General features: G+C 40.0%; 1 protein-coding gene, 1 long non-coding RNA gene and 1 other non-coding gene across 3 annotated transcripts; all 3 read right to left on the bottom strand.

The window, feature by feature from the left end:
• Positions 1-4,618: 4,618 nt before the first annotated feature.
• Positions 4,619-13,003, bottom strand: LOC122682201 (McKusick-Kaufman/Bardet-Biedl syndromes putative chaperonin-like). Its single transcript, XM_043885048.1, has 4 exons — positions 12,017-13,003; positions 8,837-9,012; positions 7,822-7,932; positions 4,619-5,532 (listed from the first exon to the last, which is right to left on the bottom strand). The coding sequence occupies exons 1-4, from the start codon at positions 12,999-13,001 to the stop codon at positions 5,092-5,094; spliced, it is 1,713 nt and encodes a 570-aa protein (XP_043740983.1). The 5' UTR covers positions 13,002-13,003; the 3' UTR covers positions 4,619-5,091.
• Positions 13,004-13,037: 34 nt separating this feature from the next.
• Positions 13,038-17,035, bottom strand: LOC122682203. The gene is made up of 2 exons (XR_006337261.1): positions 16,826-17,035; positions 13,038-13,447 (listed from the first exon to the last, which is right to left on the bottom strand). It is a non-coding gene; the product is annotated as an uncharacterized LOC122682203 (long non-coding RNA).
• Positions 17,036-22,839: 5,804 nt separating this feature from the next.
• Positions 22,840-22,943, bottom strand: LOC122682286. The gene has a single exon (XR_006337305.1). It is a non-coding gene; the product is annotated as a U6 spliceosomal RNA (small nuclear RNA).
• Positions 22,944-24,712: the final 1,769 nt, after the last annotated feature.

The raw sequence follows: 24,712 nt of genomic DNA on the forward strand, positions 1-24,712 counted from the left end.
ATATCAATAACTTCAGATAATGCAGATGACACCACCCTAATGGCAGAAAGTGAAGAACTAAAGAGCCTCTTGATGAAAGTGAAAGAGGAGAGTGAAAAAGTTGGCTTAAAGCTCAACATTCAGAAAACTAAGATCATGGCCTCTGGTCCCATCACTTCATGGCAAAAAGATGGGGAAACAGTGGAAACAGTGGATGACTTTATTTTTCTAGGCTCCAAAATCACTGCAGATGGTGACTGCAGCCATGAAATTAAAAGACACTTACTCCTTGGAAGGAAAGTTATGACCAACGAAGACAGCATATTAAAAAGCAGAGACATTACTTTCCCAACAAAAGTTCGTCTAGTCAAGGCTATGATTTTTCCCATGGTCATGTATGGATGTGAGAGTTGGACTGTGAAGAAAGCTGAGTGCTGAAGAATTGATGCTTTTGAACTGTGGTGTTGGAGAAGACTGTTGAGAGTCTCTTGGACTGCAAGAAGACCCAACCAGTCCATCCTAAAGATCAGCCTTGGGTGTTCATTGGAAGGACTGATGTTGAAGCTGAAACTCCAATACTTTGGCAGCCTCACGCGAAGAACTGACTCATTGGAAAAGACCCTGATGCTGGGAGGGATTGGGGGCAGGAGGAGAAGGGGACGACAGAGGATGAGATAGCTGGATGGCTTCACTGACTCGATGGACATGGGTTTGGGTAGACTCTGGGAGTTGGTGATGGACAGGGAGGCCTGGTGTGCTGCGATTCATGGGGTTGCAAAGAGTCAGACATGACTGAGCAAGTGAACTGAATTGAATTTTAGCATACCCAGTCTACTGATTATCTCTGCAACAAATGGCTTGATATACATGTAGGAAAAATTTGAGATTACATACTCTCTTTTGAGTATTACTATATTCTATATAAAGAAGCATAAAAATCTACTTGTAATCTAAAAATACAGGCTAACATTGGGTTTAGAAACATCTAAACTCAAATTTTGTACATGAATGGCCAACATTTACAAGGATTATGGCATACTTCCCTGGTGGCTCAGATGGTAAAGAATTCTCCTGCAATGCGGGAGACCTGGGTTCAACCCCTGGGATGGGAAGATCCCCTGCAGGAGAGCATGACAACCCCCTCCAGTGTTCTTGCCTGGAGAATCCCCATAGCCAGAGGAGCCTGGCAGGCTACAGTCCATGGGGTCACAAAGAGTCAGACATGAATGGGCAACTAAGCACATAGGTACTAAGTGGAAACACTTAACTACTTAAAAAAAATTATAAAGCCATCAGATGTTCAAACTTCCCTTTTCCTTCAGATTAAAAGATAGATTTATTTATACAGCTGAAACAGGACCCTATAAGATATGTTTAGTCTCCTTGCCTAGTCTCCAAAGATTATCATAAATGAATAACCTAACTAATCAGATATTTTGACAGGGCCTGCATTAATTATGAGAGTGATTTTTTTTTACATGATACTCTTAAATAGTAACCTATATAATTCATGTGACTATAAGCAATATTGTTTTATTTTAAAGTTATCCAAAAAGCTGTTCAACAATATAAGAATACAGAATATGATAGGTTTTATAAAAGTGCTTATAAGTTCTCTTCAGTCATATAGAATGCCTAAGTAGTTTTGATTGTCAAACTGAGTCTGAGAATACCTATGATAAAAAAAAATACTTCTAATAATTTAAATATCCTATGGAAAATACTTCATTCTTTACAGTTGGTTTAAATGTCTAACATATAAAAATTCTGTAAGTGGAAGAATTAAGAAATTGGATATTTACTAGACCAAATGAATATTTTGATGTAAAATGTCTTAATTTGTATTAGCTCTCCACTTTTTTTTCTGTGCTGCCAAAATCCTAACTTATTTTGATTAATAAGATGCTAATCCCTATGGTTCAGTGAACTTTACTTAATAAATAATAATGATAAAACATGAGACATGTTCTGTGAGTCCCACATATGCACTGAGCCATGTTCATGGACTTCAGTCTCCTTTGTATGATGCTCCTTTTCCTTTTTTTTTTGTAGCTATCAGGACTTCCTGTTCTGTCCCCCGAGGAAATGCAATGCAACAATCAGACTTCATCTTGTTATATCAGCAAACAATGCCCAAAGCTTAACTCAGTTGCTCTTTTGTTGTTATTTCTAACAAGATGAGCTCCTCTGAAATTATTTTCTTCAAGAATTTTCCTCTCATATTTTACCATCTGAGTTTGAATGATGATTTTCTTGAACTGTTAAGTTTTTTTTTCATTTCCAGTGTTTTCTACTAAAGATTGTATGCCACTTCAGAAAACATGAATTTATAAAAAATACTTCAACAAATTTATGACATAACTCAAAATGAGAGCACTGATGTTTCACAAAGAAACATTACTGAACTCGGCAGAGTTAAAAAAGACAGTTAGAGATGGCTATCCCGAGGAGTGAAGACCTCCATAACTTAAGAGGTCAGGTCGAGAGGTTTGCTCCAGCATCCCTTCTTGGGCAACAGTCGAAATGCAGTCCAGGGCCAAGGAGACCCAGGACACGTCCCATGTTCCTAAATGAGACCCTTTCTTAAGTGAATATAGAAACCCCTTGGTAAACACGTGTGAAGAACACTATCTTTGTGTTCGGAGTGGTGGTGAAATGCAAAGCCATGGCATCAAGAATTTTTTTTCTGCTTGTGTGATCAAATTTTCAGTATGTAATTATAAATAAGCTTTACTCTTGCCTTTATTAGGGGACAACTGCTTCCCAACAAATTACACCCAAAACTTGGCTTAAAACAAAGTTTATTATCTCAAAGATACATGAGGAATCAAATCAGGAGTGGCTTTTTTAGATGCTCTGCTTCAGGGCGTCTCATGAGGCTGGAAGGATAGAGGTTATACTCACCTTGAGGTCCATTAGGGAGAAACTGCTTCCATATCCACTTCTGTGGTTATTGGCAGGATTTAGCTCCTCCTGGGCTGTTGGCCGGAGCCTCCCTCAGTCCCCTGTGCTGTGGGCCTCCACTTAGGGCAGCTCCCAACCTGGCCGATGGCTCACTGCGTCAGTGAGATCAAGAGAGAAGCCTATCTTTTGACCACACAGTGTCAGAAACAACAGCCATCACTTCGCTGGATTCAGCTCATTAACATCTAGTCATTCGGTTCTCCTTACACCTAAAGGGTCCGCCAGAGGTGAGACCAGTGGGAGCCATATTGGAGGCTGCCCATCACATGCAAGATACACCCACCTCCTCCCCAGGCCCCGGATTCTCATCACGCTGCGACACGAGCACCTCATTACTGAAGTCGGGTCGGGTGGGTGAGGCTCCAGGGTGCGATTCTTCAGGTACAGCTCCTGCCGCACAGGTCCTCTCCACCTGTAGACCCACAGAAGCGAGTTATGTCCTGACGCACAGTGATGGATAGGCATAGGATAACCATCCTAGGACACGCCTGTTCACCAAGCGAGGGCAGGGACACGCAGAGCAGCCCACACCAGCCCACGCTCGGACGGGGGGATCCGACGGGGCCTGAACACCAGGAGGCGGCTCGGAGGCGGCCCGCCACTCTGCCTGACCGACCCTAAAAGCAAAGGACACCAAAGTTTAGAGAGAGCTTTTATGAAGCTTGCAGTGTAGCTGATTTTTTGGTATATATTCTATTGCTGTGAGTTTCTATTACAATTATTTTCTTTGACTTAGGGTAAAAATTCTTTCAGATTTATAAGAATTTTGGTGGAAATTGCTAAACCATTCTATCTCCCTCTATTCTAACTATAGATCTGACAACTGACTCTTAGGTTGTTTATTTTTTCCACACTTTTCAAGATGTTTTCCTTAAATTTAATGTAACAGGTTATAGCTCCATGCTGGCTATTCTAGCTACATTCTGTATTTCTTCTTCAATTTATCAATAAGTTTTGCATTTGCATAAAACTCAAGTTATGTTCCTTGATACGACATGTCTTTGAGTATGAGAATTGTTCCAGTTTCTTTTTGGCACTATTGACTGAACTAGAGAAATAGTTTTTCCACTTCTTTATGCTGTTTAAAATGAAAAAAAGTATGAAAGTGAAAGTCGTTCAGTCCAGTACGACTCTTTGTGACCCCATGGACTATACAGCCCATGGAATTCTCCAGGCCAGAATACTGGAGTGGGTAACCTTTCCCTTCTCTGGGGGATCTACCCAACCCAGGGATCGAATCCAGGTTTCCTGCATTACAGATGGATTCCTTATCAGCTGAGCTACAAGGGAAGCCCCAAAATACTGGTGTGGGTAGTTAATCCCGTCTCCAGGGGATCTTCCCAACCCAGGAATCAAACCAGGGTCTCTTGCATTGCAGGTGCATTCTTTACCAACTGAGCTATTAGGGAAGACTATATAAACTATAGTCTACTATATCAAGTCTATTTTTTTCTTGATTACACATTTCCTCAGAATAACAGAAATGAAGAACAGTGATACAAACTAGCAACTGTAGGTAGAGCAGCTTCTACATCAATTACCCAATTACTGAATGATACAGTCTCAGATAAAGAACTTGGAAATTTTACTGAATGTGCAGTTTGAACACTTCTTTTGAATGAACAGTATGTATTGGATGCTTTTGTTTTTTTTTAAAGTGTAGGAATTTTTCTTTTTTTTTATTTTTATTTATTTTTTTTATTAGTTGGAGGCTAATTACTTCACAACATTACAATTGGATGCTTTGTGATACTTGGGAATCTAGCTTTATACTTTAAACATAGGTAATTACTACTAAATAAAAAGTATCTATAAAAGTATATCCAAACAAGAACATAGACTAGGATGTTATAATATTTCTGTATGCTCTTAGAATGATGTCAAAATAATGAGAACAGAAACTTATAACAATGTACAATGTATCTATGAACTCACTGACATAATTACCATATTTTAATAGTGCTTCATATTTTTATTATTCTATAGTATTTCTATTCAAGAATCTTTTTTCTTTAAATAAGTAAATCTTTAATTTTATGAATCATCGGTCTCAATATGGAGAACAGGCCTTTCAGAGAGAACATATAAACGCAGTATTTCTCTTTATTGACATGTCACTAGCTTTTCTTTTTGTATGGTAACATTATATCAGTTTGTATCTTCAATGACACATGAAAGATCCAAAATCAAACTGGCGGTCTCCACAGCCACCTGCAGGCCACTAAGCTTCGCAGTAAAACAGTCCAAGGTCAGGGTGTCTGCTGAGCCTTTGGCTTCATGGGAAAGGCAGGTTTGCGGTGGGAGGTGATGACGAGCACTTCTCAGGAAGGACCAGCTGAGTTCTTCCTGGCTGCTGTAGAGTCCACAGCCACATCTGGAAGGCAAATCTGGCCAGTTCACAGCAGAAGGCAAATTGGCCTGAACTGACCAGAAGTGTCCATACTTGTCATCAGTAAGAACTTCACCTCCGTCGTGCTCTAAGGAGCCAGCGAGAGATTCAAGTGCACTGCAGAACGCTTCAGTGATCAGCTGGAGCTCTGTCTGAGAGCATCTCTCATCTCGAAGAACGCTTTCTGGCTCATAACGGGTCTAGAGAGTAACAAAACCATTGAAAACACAGAACAGAGCAATTAGGATGACAAAAATATTTCTGAAAAATACTTGATCAAATGCTTCATCATATAGTACTTGGGGTTTGGCACAAGGCTAATGGGCAGGGATGGGCCAGCTGGCCAGGCTAATCCATTAACCTGGTTGTTACAGTAAAAGCACCCACTACCAGTCATTTTATCAGAATGAATGACTCAGAATTAACCCCACCATCAATTTGTTCTGAAGGATTGCCAGTAGTGCCTTTGTAAAACATGAAAGACACAGCATAATAAGTGAATCACAGGCTTCTATAGACCCAGAAGGAAGCTCGTGAACACTAACGAAGTCACAAATGGAGTACTTATTTATACTCAGGAAATGTTTGCGATTTTTTTAAAATGCAAATACGTGTGTTATAACTAAGACAAAAACCATTTAGGGACATATATCATTTTCACTTTAATGTTTAAAAAATAACTATTCTTCTCTTTAATTAATGACAAGGTTATATAATTTTGAATTGCTTTTGTTCCACCATTCTAAAAAGTCTATTCTAGAAATTTCATGATAGAAAAAGTAACACATTAACAAACTCATCACTGAATGATCGTTAAAAATCCATATCCTAATTACTCAAAAGCAATGACCATTTTTTCCTTTTGCCCAGGACGAGTGGAACCAGATATCGTCTCTATTGCACATTCCCTCCCCACATTTTCAGTGCTATGTTGTTTCTTCAAAATCCTACTCAAGATACTGTCCTTCTCCAACAGACTTTTTCCAGTTTACTCAGTTCCATTTGCAAACTATATTATTGTCTCTTCAGCATCAATAGATTGGCAATGGTTTTGTTTTTCATAACGTACATTCTGTTAACTTTTCATGAAGAAGCTTTATATTCATACAGATTTTAAGTTATCTGGGGAAGCAAGGCAGGGCCTGTCTATGGAAAACATTTACACACTCACCAATCCCAGGCATCCCAGACTCTGCACTCCTGACTGACCAAAGAACCAACTGCAAGCACTTGGAAAACACATACCTTTTTGTAGCTACTTTCAAAGAAAGTAGGTCAGTGTTAATGAAATAATTAATGAGAAACATGAGTGTGACATTTATCTACTATTAGGATATGCAGTCTCATAGATTAATAAAAACAATTCTATTTAATAGAATTAACATGTATCATAAATGAATACCATTTAAAATTATAACAGAATTTAATAATTAGATGCTTTAATAAATGAAATTGTTTTTTCTGGAATATCCAGAAGGTACTGAAGTCTTTTTGTAGAATCTCAACACTTTCATCATGAATATCAATTATTACTGCATCTTAGCAGTGGAGACGAAGGCAATGGCACCCCACTCCAGTACTCTTGCCTGGAAAATCCCATGGGTGGAGGAGCCTGGTGGGCTGTGGTCCATGGGGTCGCTAAGAGTCGGACACGACTGAGCGACTTCACTTTCACTTTTCACTTTCACACACTGGAGAAGGACATGGCAACCCACTCCAGTGTTCTTGCCTGGAGAATCCCAGGGACGGGGGAGCCTGGTGGGCTGCCGTCTATGGGATCACACAGAGTCGGACACGACTGAAGTGACTCAGCAGCAGCCGCGGAGATCTCTAGGATAACTCCCATTAACAGAACGCTCATTTCAATACAAATGAACTTACTTAGAAAACAGAAACAGACTCGCTGACTTTGAGAAGGAGCTTACAGTTGCCGGTGGTGGTGGGGTGGAAGGGATAGTTAGGGAGTTCGAGATGGACATATACACGCTGCTGTATATAAAATGGATAACCAACCAACAAGGACCTCCTGTATAGCACATGGAACTCTGCTAAGTGTTATGTGGCAGCCTGGACGGAAGGGGGGTTTGGGGGGAGAACAGATACATGAATATGTGTGGCTGAGTCCCTGTGATGTCTACCTGAGACTATCCCAACGTTGTTTGTTAACTGGCTACACCCCAATACAAAATTAAAAAGCTAAAAAAAAAACTAGAAAAAAACCCAGAATGCTCATTTCAACAGGCAGTATATTTAGACAATCCTCAAAGAATGTGATCGTCTGCTAAAAGGTTGGATTAATAATCATTGTGATAAAGAGAGGAGCTTATATTTTCGAGTATTATTTTCCTCAAGTGTTTTTAAATACAATATTGATTTCAAGACTAGTGAGAAATTAAGCATTAAAGACTCCAGAGTAGTATTGTCTTATTATCTCATAAAATGCATGTTGCTGAGAATTCAGATAATTTAGGAGGGACTATCTAACCTACCTTGTGTCTGACATATGCCACCAAATGAGTTTCAGTACAGCCACCTCCCAACAAAACGTACGGTTCCTTGACTGTTAACTGCAAAGCATGCAGTGCTGTTTGACACGTGAGCTAAAAAAGAAACAGCCACCAGAATCTGACATTGACACCAGAAACACAAAGAAATAGAGTCGCGTTTTCAAGGCAACTTAGTGGACTCAAGGAGCCAGACTGTAATTGCAAAAGAGCAAAACCAGTGTCACCGACGTTGTCATGTGATGAATACATTTTGGAATAATGAAAATTAGAAATGAAAGAATACTTTAGCCAGATGTTGGTTTTCATGGACTGGATTAATATCCTCCTTCATATACATTTAAGCTCTTCAAATTGAGATTCACAAACACAACTGGATCAGCACAGTGCTAATATTTCTAACAAAAACATCTGCATCTAAATAAATTAGCTGTATAAATGCTATATAGAATTTATTTCAAGTTGCTATGGAAACGATCCAACCCAGCAGCAATAAAAACACACAGACCTTGAATATTCACCAGGCTATAGCCTGAGTATCCATTCTTCCAGTCTGTGACCAGTACCACAGGGCATCACTTTCGTTGTATAAAAACTGCATGTTATTGCTGTTTGTGAACAACATCTCTGTTAAGAGGTGGATGATGGGTATAACTGGGGAACCTATTTCTGAGTGAATTATTCATACACATTAGCATCGAGTACACAATTCAAATTAATTTCTTAAGAAAATTTCCCATCAAGGACTTTTACATTGCTTGTAAATTACTAGAAGTGATAAGAGGCAACATATGCCAAGTTTTTATATCATAGGAAATTAAATCAGCTTACTTATAAATGTAATTCTCACATTTTGGTTGTTTTTGCTTTCTACACCATCTAGGGAAGTTGTGAAGGAAGAAAAGCACAGCTGACTGATGTGAAAAAAGTTATAGTACCTATCTGATTCTTTAATCCCCGTCCCAATCCCTAGATAAGGAATTCAACATTTATTACCTACCTTCAGCTCATCCCAGGCTGTGTCATTTCTGTTGCAGAGAAGCAGGCTACAGACAGTTGCTTTGTTAGGAATAAGATGGAAAAAATGCTTGCAGCCAAACTTTGCAATACACAAATCTTTTACAGTTCCATAACTACTGGGAGAGAGTGAGCCCAAGGAACCAATAGGCCGTGTTCCTATTTTTTTAAAAAGTTTAGAAAACACAAAATAGATGAATAAACACGGAGCTTACAACCATTTAAAATTACAATATTCATTCCCAGCTAATATAAAAGTCCCAAAAGCACAGCATTTAAAATATGAAATGTAGGATAAAGAAATAATAAGATGCATCTTCTTAAACCTATAAATAGTATTCTATTATTCAAATGATGTGCAAATAAAGCAGTGGTTCTTTTGATTTACAGACTTCTTTGAACATTTGTTAGAAGCAATTCTGCACTTTCCAGAAAAAGGCATGCACAATTTTGCATACATTTTCAGGATGTCCAGGAACACTGGAAGTCCAGTCAGGGATCACAGACCCCAAATTAACAACCACACTAGTCTGAAATAAGGATGAGATGAGGAGACAGGCTATTTTTAAAGGGTGTTATTATTTTTACCTTAAAACTCACAAACTAAGCTATGCAGATAGCTGTATGGCGGCTGAACTCCTTTGGCGCTCCATTTAGTGAACGTACAGGAATTTTTTTGCTTTGCCAAACAATTGTTTGTATGTAAACAGCTACCTAAATCATGCCAAAATAAAGTATGCGACCTTCTTATTTCATTTTGTTATTCTTTGATTATATCTTGCCCTCCCTCCTGTATAGGTAAAATAATACAATTTTACAAAACACAAATTAATAAAAATACAAATGAAGGAGCAGTTAGGATAACTTGAAGGTTTTTAAAATCTCTAAATGTAGTAAAGTTATATAAGAAACGGCAACAACCTTTTAAGAAGTAACAATACTGGTTTAAGGTCTTAAAACTGTAATTCAGCAATGCACCTCCTTGGGCCAGTTTCCTCTTTCAAACGAATGGAATTAAAACAATAATGTCTAAATATTCTTGCAGCTCATGAACAATTTCACTTCTTTGAATATCCTTTCTTTACTTCTGAAGTCTCAAAGAACAAGGAATACTTGAGGGATTTAAAATTAAGAAAAAGAAACAAACCCTACATCTTGTACAACTTCAAGGGTGGAACCAACAGAAAATTTGTAAGGAAAGGCTCAGCTTTCCTGCTGACCAGCCTCTGATGTGGAGCAAATCACTGAGCTCTTCTTGGTGGGCTTCCCCACAGGAAAGTAAAGTGGGGATGATCGTGACTATTTCACAAATCAATCAAACCAAGTCAAAGGTTAAACATGTTTTGTAAGCCATGACAAGCTTCATACCCACCAGTCCACCAAGCACAATAACCCCATTACTTATCCTAAACTATCCAAAAAGAGGAATTATGTTTGAAGGGGGACGGGGAGGTAATGTCAACCTAGATAAGATGGATGAGGCTCAAACATACTTCACCTATTGTTTAATGAAGCTACAGGGGCCTGATAAGAGTTTTTCTCCCCCCTTTCTCTTTTGTCTCAAAAAAGTGTCTGCCCCCAGGATCCAGGACTACAACTCCGGCTTTATGTAAAAGTGTTGGTTGCTCAGTTGTGGCCAAGTCTTTGCAACCCCATGGACTGTAGCCTGTCAGGCTCCTCTGTCCAAGGAATTCTCCAGCGAAGAATACTGGAGTCGGTAGCTATTCCCAACTCCAGTGAACCTTTCCGACCCAGGGATCAAACCCGAAATTATTTGGGGGAGCAGAGAACGGCATGTTTTTAAAAGAAGTTCGCACTCTCCCCAATCCCAGGCACCCACTGGTAGCTCTTGATAACACTCCTGAGCAACCAACGAATCAGCTGCAAATACTTGGAGAACCCTTAACTTTTTGTATCATTTGCAAGTAAAATAGGTCAGTTCATGTTCTACCACACTCTAGTTACCAGTGGGATAAAAATCAATTGTGGGCTGGTGTGGAAACCCAGTGCCCACTTATATTGTTTCTATGGAAAAATTCTTCAGAGTTAAAAACTGACATCATAATATTTAATACTCCATATTCATAACTTGAAATCACCTGCTCATGGAAAGCTCAGGGATGTGGGTCTGACCCACAACATCACTAATGAGTTCCAAAGAACGACTGCCACTATTTCTTAACAATTTCCACTCTGATGATCACCTGACAATAGTCCAGAGGTAGCAATAGTTCAGAGATACTAGGGATTCAATGCTGGCACTCACACTTCTCTGATGACTTATAAAAAGTCAACTTTAACAGTTTTACCAAAATTTATTAAACTCTTAAGTCTAACCACTTATAAATTGAAATTTATCCAAATGAAATGATTCTGATATGTTGTCAATGCAGTTAAGAAATATTGAAAAGTGGCTCAAATCAGGAACTCTTTACCTTGTCATTTCTCTTTGTCTCTATTAGGTGAGTACCAACCTGTTTCCAATTTGCCAGGTTTGTAAAATACAGTGAAATTCTTGCCTGTTATAATTGTCTATGTTAATAAATATATTATTGGTAATTCAACAAACATTTTAGAACCCCTACTATGGACCAGGCTTGTTTTAAGCAATAAAAGTAAAAGGCAACCCCAGCTCTCAAACTTAGCTGGAAATATCTGGGATATTTAATCATGTGCTAGCTTTAAACAAACATACACCCTAATAATACACACACATACCCTAATTAGAAACCACTATTTAGGCAGAAGTACAGTTGATTGTTGGAGTTTGATAATACAAAGTGACTTAAGAGCTTTGTAAAACTCAAGTAGAAGAATTTTAAATTATGAGACTTTATATGATTGTAAGAATGTTAGATTTCTCAATCATCTGTTGAATGTTCAGGGGTTAACAGCTGTAAATTATGACAGACTCTGCAGTACATTTGGGGCTGGAAAATACCTACATAGTAGTCATCATCACTCAATTTTTAATAAGTGAAAAATACAGAATCATTTTCAGAAACCACCTTTGCTGCCAGAAATGATACTCACACATGCAGTGAGGTTGGCAGCTTTTCAAATTGTTCAATATGTTAATACAACACACACCAAGAATATCTTTGCTCAAGGGAAGTGTGATTTATTAACCATAAAGGGCAAAGACCGAAAGAGCGCCTTTTACCTGTCACTTTACTCAGGGGTTCCATCAGAGACACTCCAATTCTGTCTACAGCGATAATATGATGAGTTCTGAGAAACTGTTTCAAAGACGGGTGTATAACTTTTTGACACAAGACAAGATCTACATGGTCACTAACCAGTTGTCTTCCTAGGTTGAACAACTGGTCTAGAGCTGCATTTTCAAGAGAAACTCCGTAACTGACCAACAGTGTTCCTTCTCCAGTATCAGAAAGGTCTCCGGACAAAGACACGCAAAAGACTGCCACCTTGAAGGAATCTGATTTTCTGATAGGTAGTATCTTCATCAGTTGAACTTCTGATACTTCAATAAGTATTCCGGGTAGCACGGCAGAATCTATAACCCTTTGCCCTTTTAAAGGGACAATTACACTCTTTCCTAAAATGATGTGCTCTTGGGCGTCCTCTGGAATTGTAAGCAGAAAGGCTCTCAGAATCAGAGTACTGATGTGGTCAATCTCCTTTGCGATGAGCATGCAGGCAGGTTTACTTGTTAATATGCTGCGTACCAAACTCAGGAGGATCTGAGTGCTACCAAAGTCGACTGGGATTCGGCAGGCACAGACCTCAGATTTCAGGTACCTGGTGCAGAGGCTCAAAAGATGCTTATTTAACTTAATAACCGTGGTGGGTGTCAAGCCTAGTCTCTGAACATTTTCGACGAGGTTGCAGCAAAGGATGGCTGTGAATAAGCCGCCGTCGCTGAAGCAGGCCACGTGATTCCGCACGGCGGCCGTCAGGACCTTTAGCACGGGGTGGCTGACGGGCAGGCCGGCGAGGAGGGCGGCCGAGTGGGAGGTGGTGGCCACCGGGCCGCCGCGGCCGTTGTGTAGCTGCTTCAGCCTGCCCGCCGGGCCGTAGCACGACGTGACCAGGCCCCGCAAGGCTGCCAGGCTGGCCCCGGCGCGCTCGCCCGTCAGGGGCTCCCTTCTGCAGATCGAGGGCTTTTTAGCTTCTAAACGAGACATGTTACTGCAAGCGAGACATGTTACTGCAAGCGGTAGTTTGTGAAGAAAGCTTTTATTTTGTTAACCAGAGTTTCCTATTCATTGTATTGTCGAGGGTTTTAACATTTAACAAGATTATCTTTCAGGAATCAGAGTTCGGATTTACAGCATGGTGGCTGTAAAATTAGATACTGAGCTTCATGCTTATAAAGCTAACCAGCACATAATGATCGATATCATGACATTTTAGTAATTCCAAATATTTATTTTACTCCATTATTCAAATTCTTTTGTTTGCCTTCAGGCTGAGACTTTACAGACTGTTTTGCAGCCCTCTGTATAAAATACGTCCCAAGATGGACACCTATGAAGGAAATCACAGCTACAAGCAGCCAGTTCTTTCTGATCCAACTGCTATTTTTCATCTCTTCTTTCTAGCTCAAGCTCTGACTCAGAGCTGCTTCTTTCTATAAGAAATAAAAATAAAAAATATTTTAGAGAAGTAATCCCCAAACATTTTATAATTGAAGTTTAGTAAGTAATTTGAACGCTCTGCTCCTTCTTTAGAAAAAGGAACTACCCACAGGTACAAATCTTCAGAAAATGAGAAATATAAATTAAGACTAAAAACACCCATTTCTTTATTCTTTAATGAATCTCTACAACGAAAAGTACTGATATTTTAATAATTCTGGAATGCACAACACAGCCAGAAAGCTTATAGTACAGTTATTTTAATATGATATGCTTCTAGAAAAGAAATGGTATCTATATAGTAAAACTCATAGAGTCTGGTCTCAACGTCCCAAATGTTTTTATTCTCTAGCATCAAGATATAGTGATTTTTTTTTTCTAACTTTGGTTTGCTTGGAAACCTTAGGTCTGAATACAAGTGCATTTGTATCAAATCCTGTAGTAAATAATTATGAAAATGAGATAACTGTCAAGATTCCTAATATAGACACTATCTAATGTACAGTCTACATCTAGCTAGACAAATCTGTACAACACGTTTACTGAAGAATAAACCATGTTTAAAATATGTGGCTAAAGTCAGTGCAATCTTTTGTAGTTTCACTCTATCAATCAATGATACTCAGTGTTGATGTCTTACAACTTATCCACTCCCAAACTATGGCTTATGACAATAAATACAAAAGCCAGGGAATGTGCTGGATGACAAGGAGAAAGACTTGTCATCAGGACTGGACTGGCAGTCTGACCTCAAAGAGGGTAAATAATCTAAAATGCTACCGTTTACCAAGTGTGCTAGCACTTGTACTAGTGTCCTTAATGAGGCTGGAAGAAGTGAGCTGGAGGCGTAAACTTCTGATACTATAATAATGTGTGGAAAGAATAAAAATCTCTGGTCACACACCTTATCTGTTGAGGTTTGGTGCTTTGAAGGTAAAGGTTCAACCAATTATTGGTTATTTTCAGGAATATACTAAGCATGCTAACCACCTGGACAGTGTTCAGCATAAATAAAACTAATTGAACTACTCAGACTATAGTCCTGCCCAGAGGAGACTATGGCAGAGTATAATACAGACCAGGAAGGTGATCTGAAGACGTGCAAGGAAGATGTGAAGAGAACAAAGGAATGTTATGCAAAGTGTTATTTTGGTTATCACACTTCCTAATTTAGTTAGAGGGCTGTAACCATGGCAACTGGGCCCAAATAAAGTGAAAGCAAGGATGGCCAGCTTTCTCACTGTAATGATAAAGCTATAGCTGTCTCTTTTTACAGCACGAGGAAAAAAGTTTCTGTTCATCTCATAGGAGAAAGAGCCAAATAACTTAAATATTATTTCAAAGCTTATTTTAGATTCAACAAAATCTGTGAAATATATCTAAATGCAAGCTTAGTGAAGTGACTTCCATTTGTAAATTTGCATATTACAACACCTACACAAACCACAAATCTTAACAGACTGTGACCAATAAAGTGATTTACGTAGTTAATTTTCAGTACATAATAGTAACATGCAACTTTCCAAAAGGGGCTAAATTGGCCCCTCTAACAGTCTTGTGGTAGTTAGACCAGTAACCACATCTTTTGGCTAGTATCTTTATGAGAAAGGAAGAAAGTATTGGTGACCGCCAAATCATTTTCAGGATGTCAGAACTGCTGACTCATGTCCCGTGTCTTTCTCTAGACAAAATAAGGTTCAACTGAGAAAACAGGGGACATAAAACACAGGGCTGGCTTATAGAATAGGTTTCGAAGTGCCAACTCAGCTATTTCTTTCTTCCTAACAATGTGACCCATTATTCCAAAAGTTACCATCGCAAGAATGGCCCTGACTATTCCTGGGTGCATTGGCCTGGCAGATGGTCTTTTTGCAGTGATGGATAACAATTAAATATTAATAATACTAAAACTTCCATGACTGTATTCTCAATTCAGAGCTATAAAATATGCTCTAAAGAAATATAAACAGGTAAAATTTTTTCCTAAAAGGAAGTCAGGGTTCTTTGGAGAAACGGTTGAGCCAAGAAATAAATGAGATGAGGTAGGGACTTTTCCTGTCAAAAAGTAATAGTTATTAAAAGATGACACAGGAAACAACTGACAAAGGATTAATCTCCAAAATATACAGTAGCTCATGCAGCTCAACACCAGAAAAACAAACCACCCAATCAAAAGGTGGGCAGAAGACCTAAACAGACATTTCTCCAAAGAGGACATAAAGATGGCCAACACACACATGAAAAGATGAACGACACTGCTCATTACTAGAGAAATGCAAATCAAAACTATAAAGGGTATCACCTCACACTGGTCAGAATGGCCATCACTAAAAAGTCTACAAACAATAAATGTTGGAGAGGATGTGGAGCAAAGGGAACCCTCTTGCACTGTTGGAGGGAATGTAAATTGATATAGTCACTATGGAGATCAGTATGGAGATGTCTTGAAAAACTAGGAATAGAACTACTATATGACCCAACAATCCCACTACTGAGAAAATTGTAACTGGAAGAGATATGTGTACCCCATGTCCATTGCAGCACTTTTTACAACAGCTAGGACATGGAAGCAACCTAGATGTCCACTGACAGATGAATGGGTAAAGATGTTATGGTACAATGGAATACTACTCAGCTATAAAACATAACACATTTGAGTTAGTCCTAATGAGGTGGATGAGCCTAGAGCCTGTTGTACTGAGTGAAGTTAGCTGGAAAGAGAAAGACAAATATTGAGCATTAATGCATGTGTAGGGAATCTATAAAGATGGTATTACTGAACCTATCTGCAGCGCAGCAATGGAGATGGACACATAAGAGAACAGACTGTGGACACAGCGGGGGAAGGGGAGGGTGCGACAAATCGCGAGAAGAGCAGGGAGACACATGCATGACCATATAAAACAGACCGCCGTGGGAATCTGGAGGGAATCTAAGATGGGACAGTTTAAGCGTTAAAAAGAGTATTCATGATAATGACTGTGATAATTCAAATTTATGCAAACTTCCGAATTCATGTTGTCATCAAGAACAAAAACTCTCACTGCTACTAGAGCATTAACTTGTTATTATAAAAACTGATAAAGGGAAACAACGGCTTCCCTGGTGGCTCAGTGGTAAAGAATCAGCCTGCAATGCAGGAGATGCAGGTTTGATCTTTGGGTTGGGAAGATCCCCTGGAGAAGGAAATGGCAACCCACTCCAGTATTCTTGCCTGGAAAATTCCATGGTCAGAGGAGCCTAGTGGGCAACAGTCCATGGGGGGTTGCAAAGAGTTAGACACAACTTAGCTGCTAAACAACAACAAAGGAAAATAAAGCATATTTTGCTTTTCCTGTATAAATGCATTTTGAGGGGTAAATCAAACTCACCTGAAACTTGCAAGCCTGCTACTTCCCTGGGAGGTGGTTCTTCTTAGGACTTGTAATTGCCAGAGTGTCTGGTTCAGATAGGTTGTCCTTACTAGGAATTTGGAAAACAGGGCTGCTTTTGATCCTCTGCCACCCCAAATGTATGAATCCAATCAGAGGTACCATAACCACCAGCACTTTGTAGTCTTTCCAGAAGTTGTGAAAGCTCATAGTACTTCAGCATCAGTGTACCTAAGAAAACGTCAACAGTTAAGAACAAACAACAAAAGCCCTCTAAAATTACACCTCTAAAGCACAAGCAGAACACTGCCCTCTAATAAAAGCTGCCTGTTAAAAAGCTTCTAGGTACAATCCACTGCAATGTTACTTAACAAAAAGAGGTAAGTTGCAGACTTACAGGGATGGCAGGAGATCAGGCTTGGAAACATACAGGGCAACACTAAAAGTTTAGTCAGCCAATTATGAAGGAGCAACATCACCTGCTCGGAAAGCTGCTGAGAACACTCATGCATCAATGTCACTGTCTTTATATAATTAATTTCTCTGAACCACAACAAAGTTCAATTATTTTTTTAAAAAATCTATTTAGTCACAATTTTCACAGAAGAATCAAATGGCAATATGCAGTGAGAATTCAGATTCTGCATTCTGACAGGACGTGAGTGATGATGTTTCCACTGAAATGGAGTCATGCACTGGTCCCAATTGTAGCAAAAGACTTTTGGCTTGAACTCTATGAATTAATGCCACCTCCTCATTTCTGTGCTGAGCCTCTGTAATTAGTGTTTACCCTTATCACTAATAACTATACACTATAGGGTTATTTCTGCTTTATTGACTATGCCAAAGACTTTGACTGTGTGGATCACAACAAACTGTGGAAAATGCTTAAAGAGATGGGAATACCAGACCACCTGACCTGCCTTGTGAGAAATCTGTATGCAGGTCAGGAAGCAATGGTTAGAACAGGACATGGAAAAACAGACTGGTTCCAAATAGGGAAAGGAGTACATCAAGGCTGTATATTGTCACTCTGATTATTTAACTTATATGCAGAGTACATCACGAGAAATGCTGGGCTGGATGAAGCACAAGCTGGAATCAAGATTGCCAGGAGAAATATCAATAATCTCAGATATGCAGATGACATCAACCTTATGGCAGAAAGCAAAGAACTAAAGAGGCTCCTGATGAAAGTGAAAGAGGAGAGTGAAAAAGTTGGCTTAAAACGCAACATTCAGAAAACAAAGATCATGGCATCTGGTCCCATCACTTCATGGCAAATAGATGGGGAAACAGTGGAAACAGTGGCTGACTTTGTTTGGGCTCCAAAATCACTGCAGATGGTTACTGCAGCCATAAAATTAAAAAGACGCTTACTCCTTAGAAGAAAAGTTATGACCGAACTAGACAGCATATTAAAAAGCAGAGACATCACTTTGCCAACAAAGGTCCATCTAGTCAAAGCTACGGTTTTTACAGTAGTCATGTATGGACGTGAGAGTTGGACTATAAAGAAAGCTGAGCACTGAAGAATTCATGCTTTTGAACTGTGGTGTTGTAGAAGGCTCAAGTCCCTTGGACTGCAGGGAGAGCCAACCAGTCCCTCCTAAAGGAAATCAGTCCTGAATACTCATTGGAAGGACTGATGTTGAAGCTGAAACTCCAATACTTTGGCCAGCTGATGCAAAGAACTGACTCACTGGAAAAGACTCTGATGCTGGCAAAGATTGAAGGCAGAAGGGGATGACAGAGGATGAGATGGTTGAATGACATCACCGACTCAATGGACATGAGTTTCAGTAAACTCCGGGAGTTGGTGAGGGACAGGGAGGCCTGGCATGCTGCAGTCCCTGGGGTCACAAAGAGTCAGACTTGACTGAGTGAACTGAACTGAACTGATAAGGTTTATCGTCAACAAAATTTACTTGGAGAAACTAGGGCTAGGAACTTGCCTGGAGTTTCAAAGCTCAAGAGTATTAAGAACAGTTTTTTTGCCTTATCTGATTTGGAAAGCATGGAGTGTGGCCCAGGAAGTCTGTTTCTGATGATCTCTTGGGTTTGGGATCTTAAGTCTAGACGACCTCTAAACACTTCTTACACTTTTTACTCAAGGGAGCTCACTAGGCTTTAGTGATAAGTTTATACACTCATGCTCTGAATGGGCGAGCTCTCCAATATCCCATCTGGGCAATGAAGGACAATACGGACTGTTAAAAATTAGGTTCAGTGGCATGTATGTGAGTTCCATTATGAAATCGCTTATGGTAATTTTGTGTGAAAGTGTTTAGAAAAATGTCTGAACAGAATTTTTACTTATTCCTTCCCTTTTAAGGCAAGATTAAAATATAGGACTAATGAGCTACATATCTGAACTGTGTTCTGTATATACATATTAAAAATAAACAGAAGGCTTACAGTTATGCCTATGTACATATATTATTCCCAGCATTAGAAACGATTTCTCGAGGTACAAGTTCACATTTCATAAGGACTTTTTTGCTAAACTTAAACAAATTGCTAGAGAAAACATGGCTTGCTTTGTAACTGCAAGCACTCTTGGCCCTCTCTCTTCCCTCAAGGGCTTTGGCATTCTATTTGCTTTTTTGCAACCCTTAGCGACCATACCCTTTATTGACATACTCATGTTCTAATTTTCGGAGAAAGTCAATCACAAATAACTGTATCATGATTACATTTCCTTGTGGAGCCCACTGTGCAAAAGCCTTTGGGGCATTTGAGATCTGACGAACAACAAAACCTCTGAGGGAGGCCCTGGGTGACCAGGAATAATGAGGGAAAAGCTTGAATAAGACTTACTTCTGAGATGGAAGGACTGAGGCTGTGCCAAAGTCAGTGGTCTGTGTTGACAGGTGGCATTTTTGTCCACAAAATACCTTGAATTAAAGGATCAGAATATACTGTCCTTTCACATCCAGTCTCAACACTTAAGGTGACTTTAACCATCTCCAACTGTCTCTTCTGACGTGAGCTTGTCAAGTCACAGCACTTTTCATAGACCATACCTCTACCGGTTTACTTCTCATGATCACTAACATTTCATCATATTTGTCACTTTTTCCTGAGTTATGAACTTTTAGGAAAACAGCTCATAGAAAAGTCTCATTTGGAACCGTGATGGTGGTGGTTTAGTCGCTAAGTCATGTCCGACTCTTGCGACCCCATGAAGTGTAGCCCACCAGGCCCCTCTGTCCATGGGATTTTCCAGGCAAAAATACTGGAGTGGGTTGCCATTTCCTTCTCCATGTTTGGAATTAAAGAATATAATAATAAAGCTGAGATGAATAACTCAATAACCGAAATTCAGAATAAATCAAGGTCCAAGCTGCAACAGCCATGTCTGAGAAGTGTGGTACGATCCCTCCATGTAGAGTAGATCACAGTATGAAATGTGATGTGCTGGGAACCCTCCTCAGATTAGGATCAAGGCAGCTCCCAGCACTCAATGCACCTTTGGGTCTTCCCTGGGTAATAAGCAAGCTAAAAAAAATCTGTCATCTTTTTGGTTCTAACAAAAATGTGATCGCAATATACACTCATTTTGTAATCTCTTCTCCCTCCAATAATATAAATCTTCATTATGATTTTTAGTAGCTATGTCGCTTTTATGGTGATATCCTAATTTAACAGATCACTGATTGATAGAAATCTGAGATTTTTTTCAGGGGTTTATTGCTAAATATGCTAAGTACTCTTGTAAATCCTCCAGAGTCCACGCCTTAGCCTCTCTATGCTGCTTCTCAGGATAATACAAAGTCTTACTAGAATTCCTAACAATTAACTCATTTTTAAAATGAATTTAACAAGAAGGTTTTTAAAACTTTGACTTTTACAAAGGTTCACAGTGCAGAGCAGCAGGGAGACAGGGAGCTCCAACTTGGGGATGGAAAGCGAAGCCGGACACAGCTTTTCTTGAGATGGCCCTTCCCTCAAAACATTTGGCAACGAGTTATTACAAGTGGTGTGGAACTATTTTATGGACACAAGAGATTCCAAAGTCTGAAGCAAGATTTTCTCAAGAATATGCTCAAAATGATCACATTTGATGGGCAAAAACAGGCTGGCTTCTAAAATGAGTTAGTGCTTCTTCATTCAGAGCGTTTCAGGTTTGCTTGGATTAAAGCAGTGACACAAACCACAGCAAGAGGACGTCTTCCCCTCCTTACCCTCCTCCAGCCTACCTGCCCCTGCCCTTATCTTTCCTGGATCCTCTCTGAACACGCTCCTAGGAAAAACAAATGAAAACAGAGGGTGTGGGACTCTCTTACAAAGATGGAGGAAACCAAGAAAAGGAAAAGAGATTAGTAAATTTTACATTAAGTAAAACAGGAAGTAGATATTTACGATTTTATCCATTGAAATGCCTCTGTTAAGTATAGAAAATGTTTATAGGCCATTGGCATGGATGCTTTCTTATAGCCTTCTTTCCAAAACAGATACTTTGCATTATTCAAAAAGTTTCCTATTTTTTCTTTTTGTTTTCATAGCAATTTTGAGACCACTTTATATATGAGGAAACACTAAATGATTCTAAAATTATTGTCAGTTAATTGTGGCACTCATCTTGGAGTTTGGAGTCTTAAAGTCTTGGCTGTTATTCTTAATGGCAATTTTCAAAAGTTGAGTATTAGTATCCCAGCTTTGGCAAGAGTCAGTCAGAATTCCCAGTGCATAATGATGTGTGCTGAGAACATTCTGGGCACATGCTGCATACCTGTGTGGGTCGCTGAGGGCAAGTCCCCCAGTGCATTACACCTGGCATGTCTTTATTCTCACGGCAGGGTACACTAGAGGTTAACACATCTTGTGCCCCACTTGGTTCAGAATGAGAGGGCAAAAAAGCCCATATCCTCCAAACACACACCCATGATCTACTAATGGATGAGACGAGTGGAGCTAATTTTAAACGCTTTTTTTAAAAGCTCAGTTCTTAGTGCAGAATGAATAGTGAGAGATTAATGAAAAGAATGGACAAAAGTTGGTTACATCTCTGCCCCACTAAGATATCATAATCTTTTTGACTGCATAGATCAGTAACGTGAAGAGCAAAAAAAAGCACTTAATCCCAAACAACCTGGCTCTGGCTATCAGATTACTCTTTGTATGCACCATCATGTCAGTTAAAACCACAGCGTTTCGCTATCCATTAGGTTTATAATAACCCGGATGCAGGCAATGCTGGGGAAGGCATTCCTTTTGCCTACTGGGCTTGCGGGGCGCCATCTGCTGGCCTTTTGAACACAGTGTAAGGTAGATTCTTAACGTCTTCATCATGGCTCCCTTTCAAGTATTTGAAAAAAAAGAAACACAAAAAACGTTTAAAGCATTTTTTAAAATTACTGAATGTAATTTAAACATGAAGAGAACACTAAATGGAAAGTTGAACAATTAATTAACCCAACTCCTGTGGCTGTGATATTTCATTAAATTTACTGGAATTGTATAATGCCTTTTCTTCTGGCGTGATGAATGTTAAGTATCTGTGAATTCCTCATTCCTGAAATCTAATTACTGACCCTGAAAGTAGTTCTTTTTATCCTCAATGTTAATACAACAGTTCACATTTTGGCAATTTTGTGGACACGTTAGAAAGGACTGCATGGCGTCTTCAGGCCTATTGGACTAACTGGTATGCTAAAGAGAACAACAGTTTCTTTTTTAACCCCCTTTTCTAACTACATCACCTAAAGTAACAGCTTTGCTGAACTCTTCCAGTCTTGTCAAAACACAAACAACAAAAAACTTACTGTCAATTCTTGATTAACTGAGTGGACCATCTGTGTTAGTCGCTTAGTCCTGTCCCGACTATTTGCGACCCCATGGACCGTAGCCCGCCAGGCTCTTCTGTCCATGGAATTCTCCAGGCAAGAATACTGGAGTGGGTTGCCATTCCCTTCTCCAGAGGATCTTCCCAACCTGACCCAGGGATCAAACCCAAGTCTCCCTCACTGCAGGCAGATTCTTTACCGTCTGAGCCACCAGGAAGCTTACAGAAAAATACGGAACGCTTCATGAATTTGCCTGTCATCCTTGCACAGGGGCCATGCTAATCTCTTATCGTTCCAATTTTAGTATATATACTGCCGAACCTGAGCTCTAAGTTTCCTTTCTGCAAAATCTTACCCCTACCTTGACCAGCAGGCAGTAACTGGTCAGAATCAGCTGACCAGCACAGCCTGGTCTGGAGCGGGTCAGGAGCAGGCACAGAGCATGGTGAAGGCGTAAGCATTTTACGATCTCTGCTCTCCTCTACTCCATTACTGTGAATTCAGTGTCTTTATAAATAAGCAGTATACTGGGAGCATCACAAGTTTTATATGGGAGCTTTAACTGTCCACAACCTAAAATGTGAACAGCAGCTGAATAATTAGCAACTAACGAGGAAAAGATGATCAGCTTTCTGGCAGGCTGTGGCTTACCAGAAAGGTGTGGAGAGTCATCATGAAATTGAGAGTTGTCTGAGAACCTTTCCAGTCCCTTTCACCATCTTCATGGCTGCCTGCCATCTGACATGGAAGCTGGTGGGGAGATACTGAAGACGTGGACTGGGTTCTTAGTGCTGCAGCAATGCCTGTGTGTTCCCCCGGTCAGCTCTGAATCCTGAAAGGCTTGGTTTCTGTTCTCACCGCTTCTGAGGTTCCTATTTTACTCTCCACCTTCGTTTCTGCAGATAACCTACTGGCCAGAGGACACTGTGGCTCCTGGGTATGAGCCCCTCTGCTTCCTGCTCCCACGTGTTAAAACCTCCATCTCAGCTCCCATTCTCACGTCCTTCCTCACTCTTGGAGGAGGACTTGGCACTTCCGGCCAGTCAGTCCCACCTGTCACTGTGTGTTCAGGGTCCCAACTCCATCACCCCACCCCCGCAACTTCTACTTCCCATCTCCCGCTTGGAACTGGTCTTCCTCCTAGGCAAAACTGTTTTTCTCCGCTGAAAAGAACCAAAAGCAAATTCCCTGAAGCCACTGCCCTTTACCGGCCCTTCCTTCCAGTTACTAGACACTCTGATTCCTTTCAAATAACACATTTCTAGAGCCACTTCCATCTTCACACCCAAGTAATTTGCTTTTGTTCCACTCTCCATGTAAACCGCTTTGACTATAAAGATCACCAATCTCTCCCTATAATCTCTCTGCACACTTTTGACGAGTTCTTGAAACGCTTTAAGTACCTGAGGCTATTGGTCTCCCTTAATGGTCCCTCGGTTTCCATCCATCTTCTCAAAGCTCTGTCCTTGGCTGTCTTCTCCCTCTGTTCATTTCCTGGGTGTCCTCATTCACACCCAAGCTTCTACTTTAGCACATCCATCAGTGGCTCCCATGCCTTCAATTCCAGCTTAGTCCCACATATCCCATGGTGCTGTTCCCCACAAGTGTCTAAATTCATCTCATACAAAAATGAATCCTCTTTCCTTCCCAAATTGCTGTTTCTCCTCTACTTCCTGCTTTGTTTTTTTTTTTTTAGTAAAGAAATTATCTACCACGTGTTCAATTAGAAAATCTGGATACAGTGGACTCATGTTTCTTACACTCCCCATCAAGTAGGTCACCCAATTCTCCATTTGACCTGACATTTCTTTTGCACAATTTCTCCCCACCGCCACAGTCCAGACCCTCATAACCTCACCTGCTTCTAGTCCAATGGTTCTGTGTGGTCCCTTCGCCACTGGCAGTAGCATCACCTGGGAACTTATCACAAATGTAAAATCTTGGGCTGCCCCAGACCTACTGAATCAGAACTCTACACTGGGATCCAGTAATCTGTGTTTCAACAAATTCTTTAAGTAATTTTGACACTTAAGTCTGAAAACCACTATTCCATTCTCTACCCTCTTAATGCTGCCATCTTGGGGAAAACAACAGATAC

The sequence above is a fragment of the Cervus elaphus genome, chromosome 23, assembly GCF_910594005.1.
Source record: "Cervus elaphus chromosome 23, mCerEla1.1, whole genome shotgun sequence".
In the NCBI taxonomy this organism is placed as follows: Eukaryota; Metazoa; Chordata; class Mammalia; order Artiodactyla; family Cervidae; genus Cervus; species Cervus elaphus.

Coding starts and splice junctions, on each gene's coding strand:
- LOC122682201 (XM_043885048.1), bottom strand. CDS start 13,001: ATGTCTCGTTTAGAAGCTAAAAAGCCCTCGATCTGCAGAAGGGAGCCC. Junction 7,933..8,836: donor CAGCCTGGGATGAGCTGAAG/GTAGGTAATAAA, acceptor TTTCTTTTTTAG/CTCACGTGTCAAACAGCACT. Junction 5,533..7,821: donor TGGCATATGTCAGACACAAG/GTAGGTTAGATA, acceptor GTTACTCTCTAG/ACCCGTTATGAGCCAGAAAG.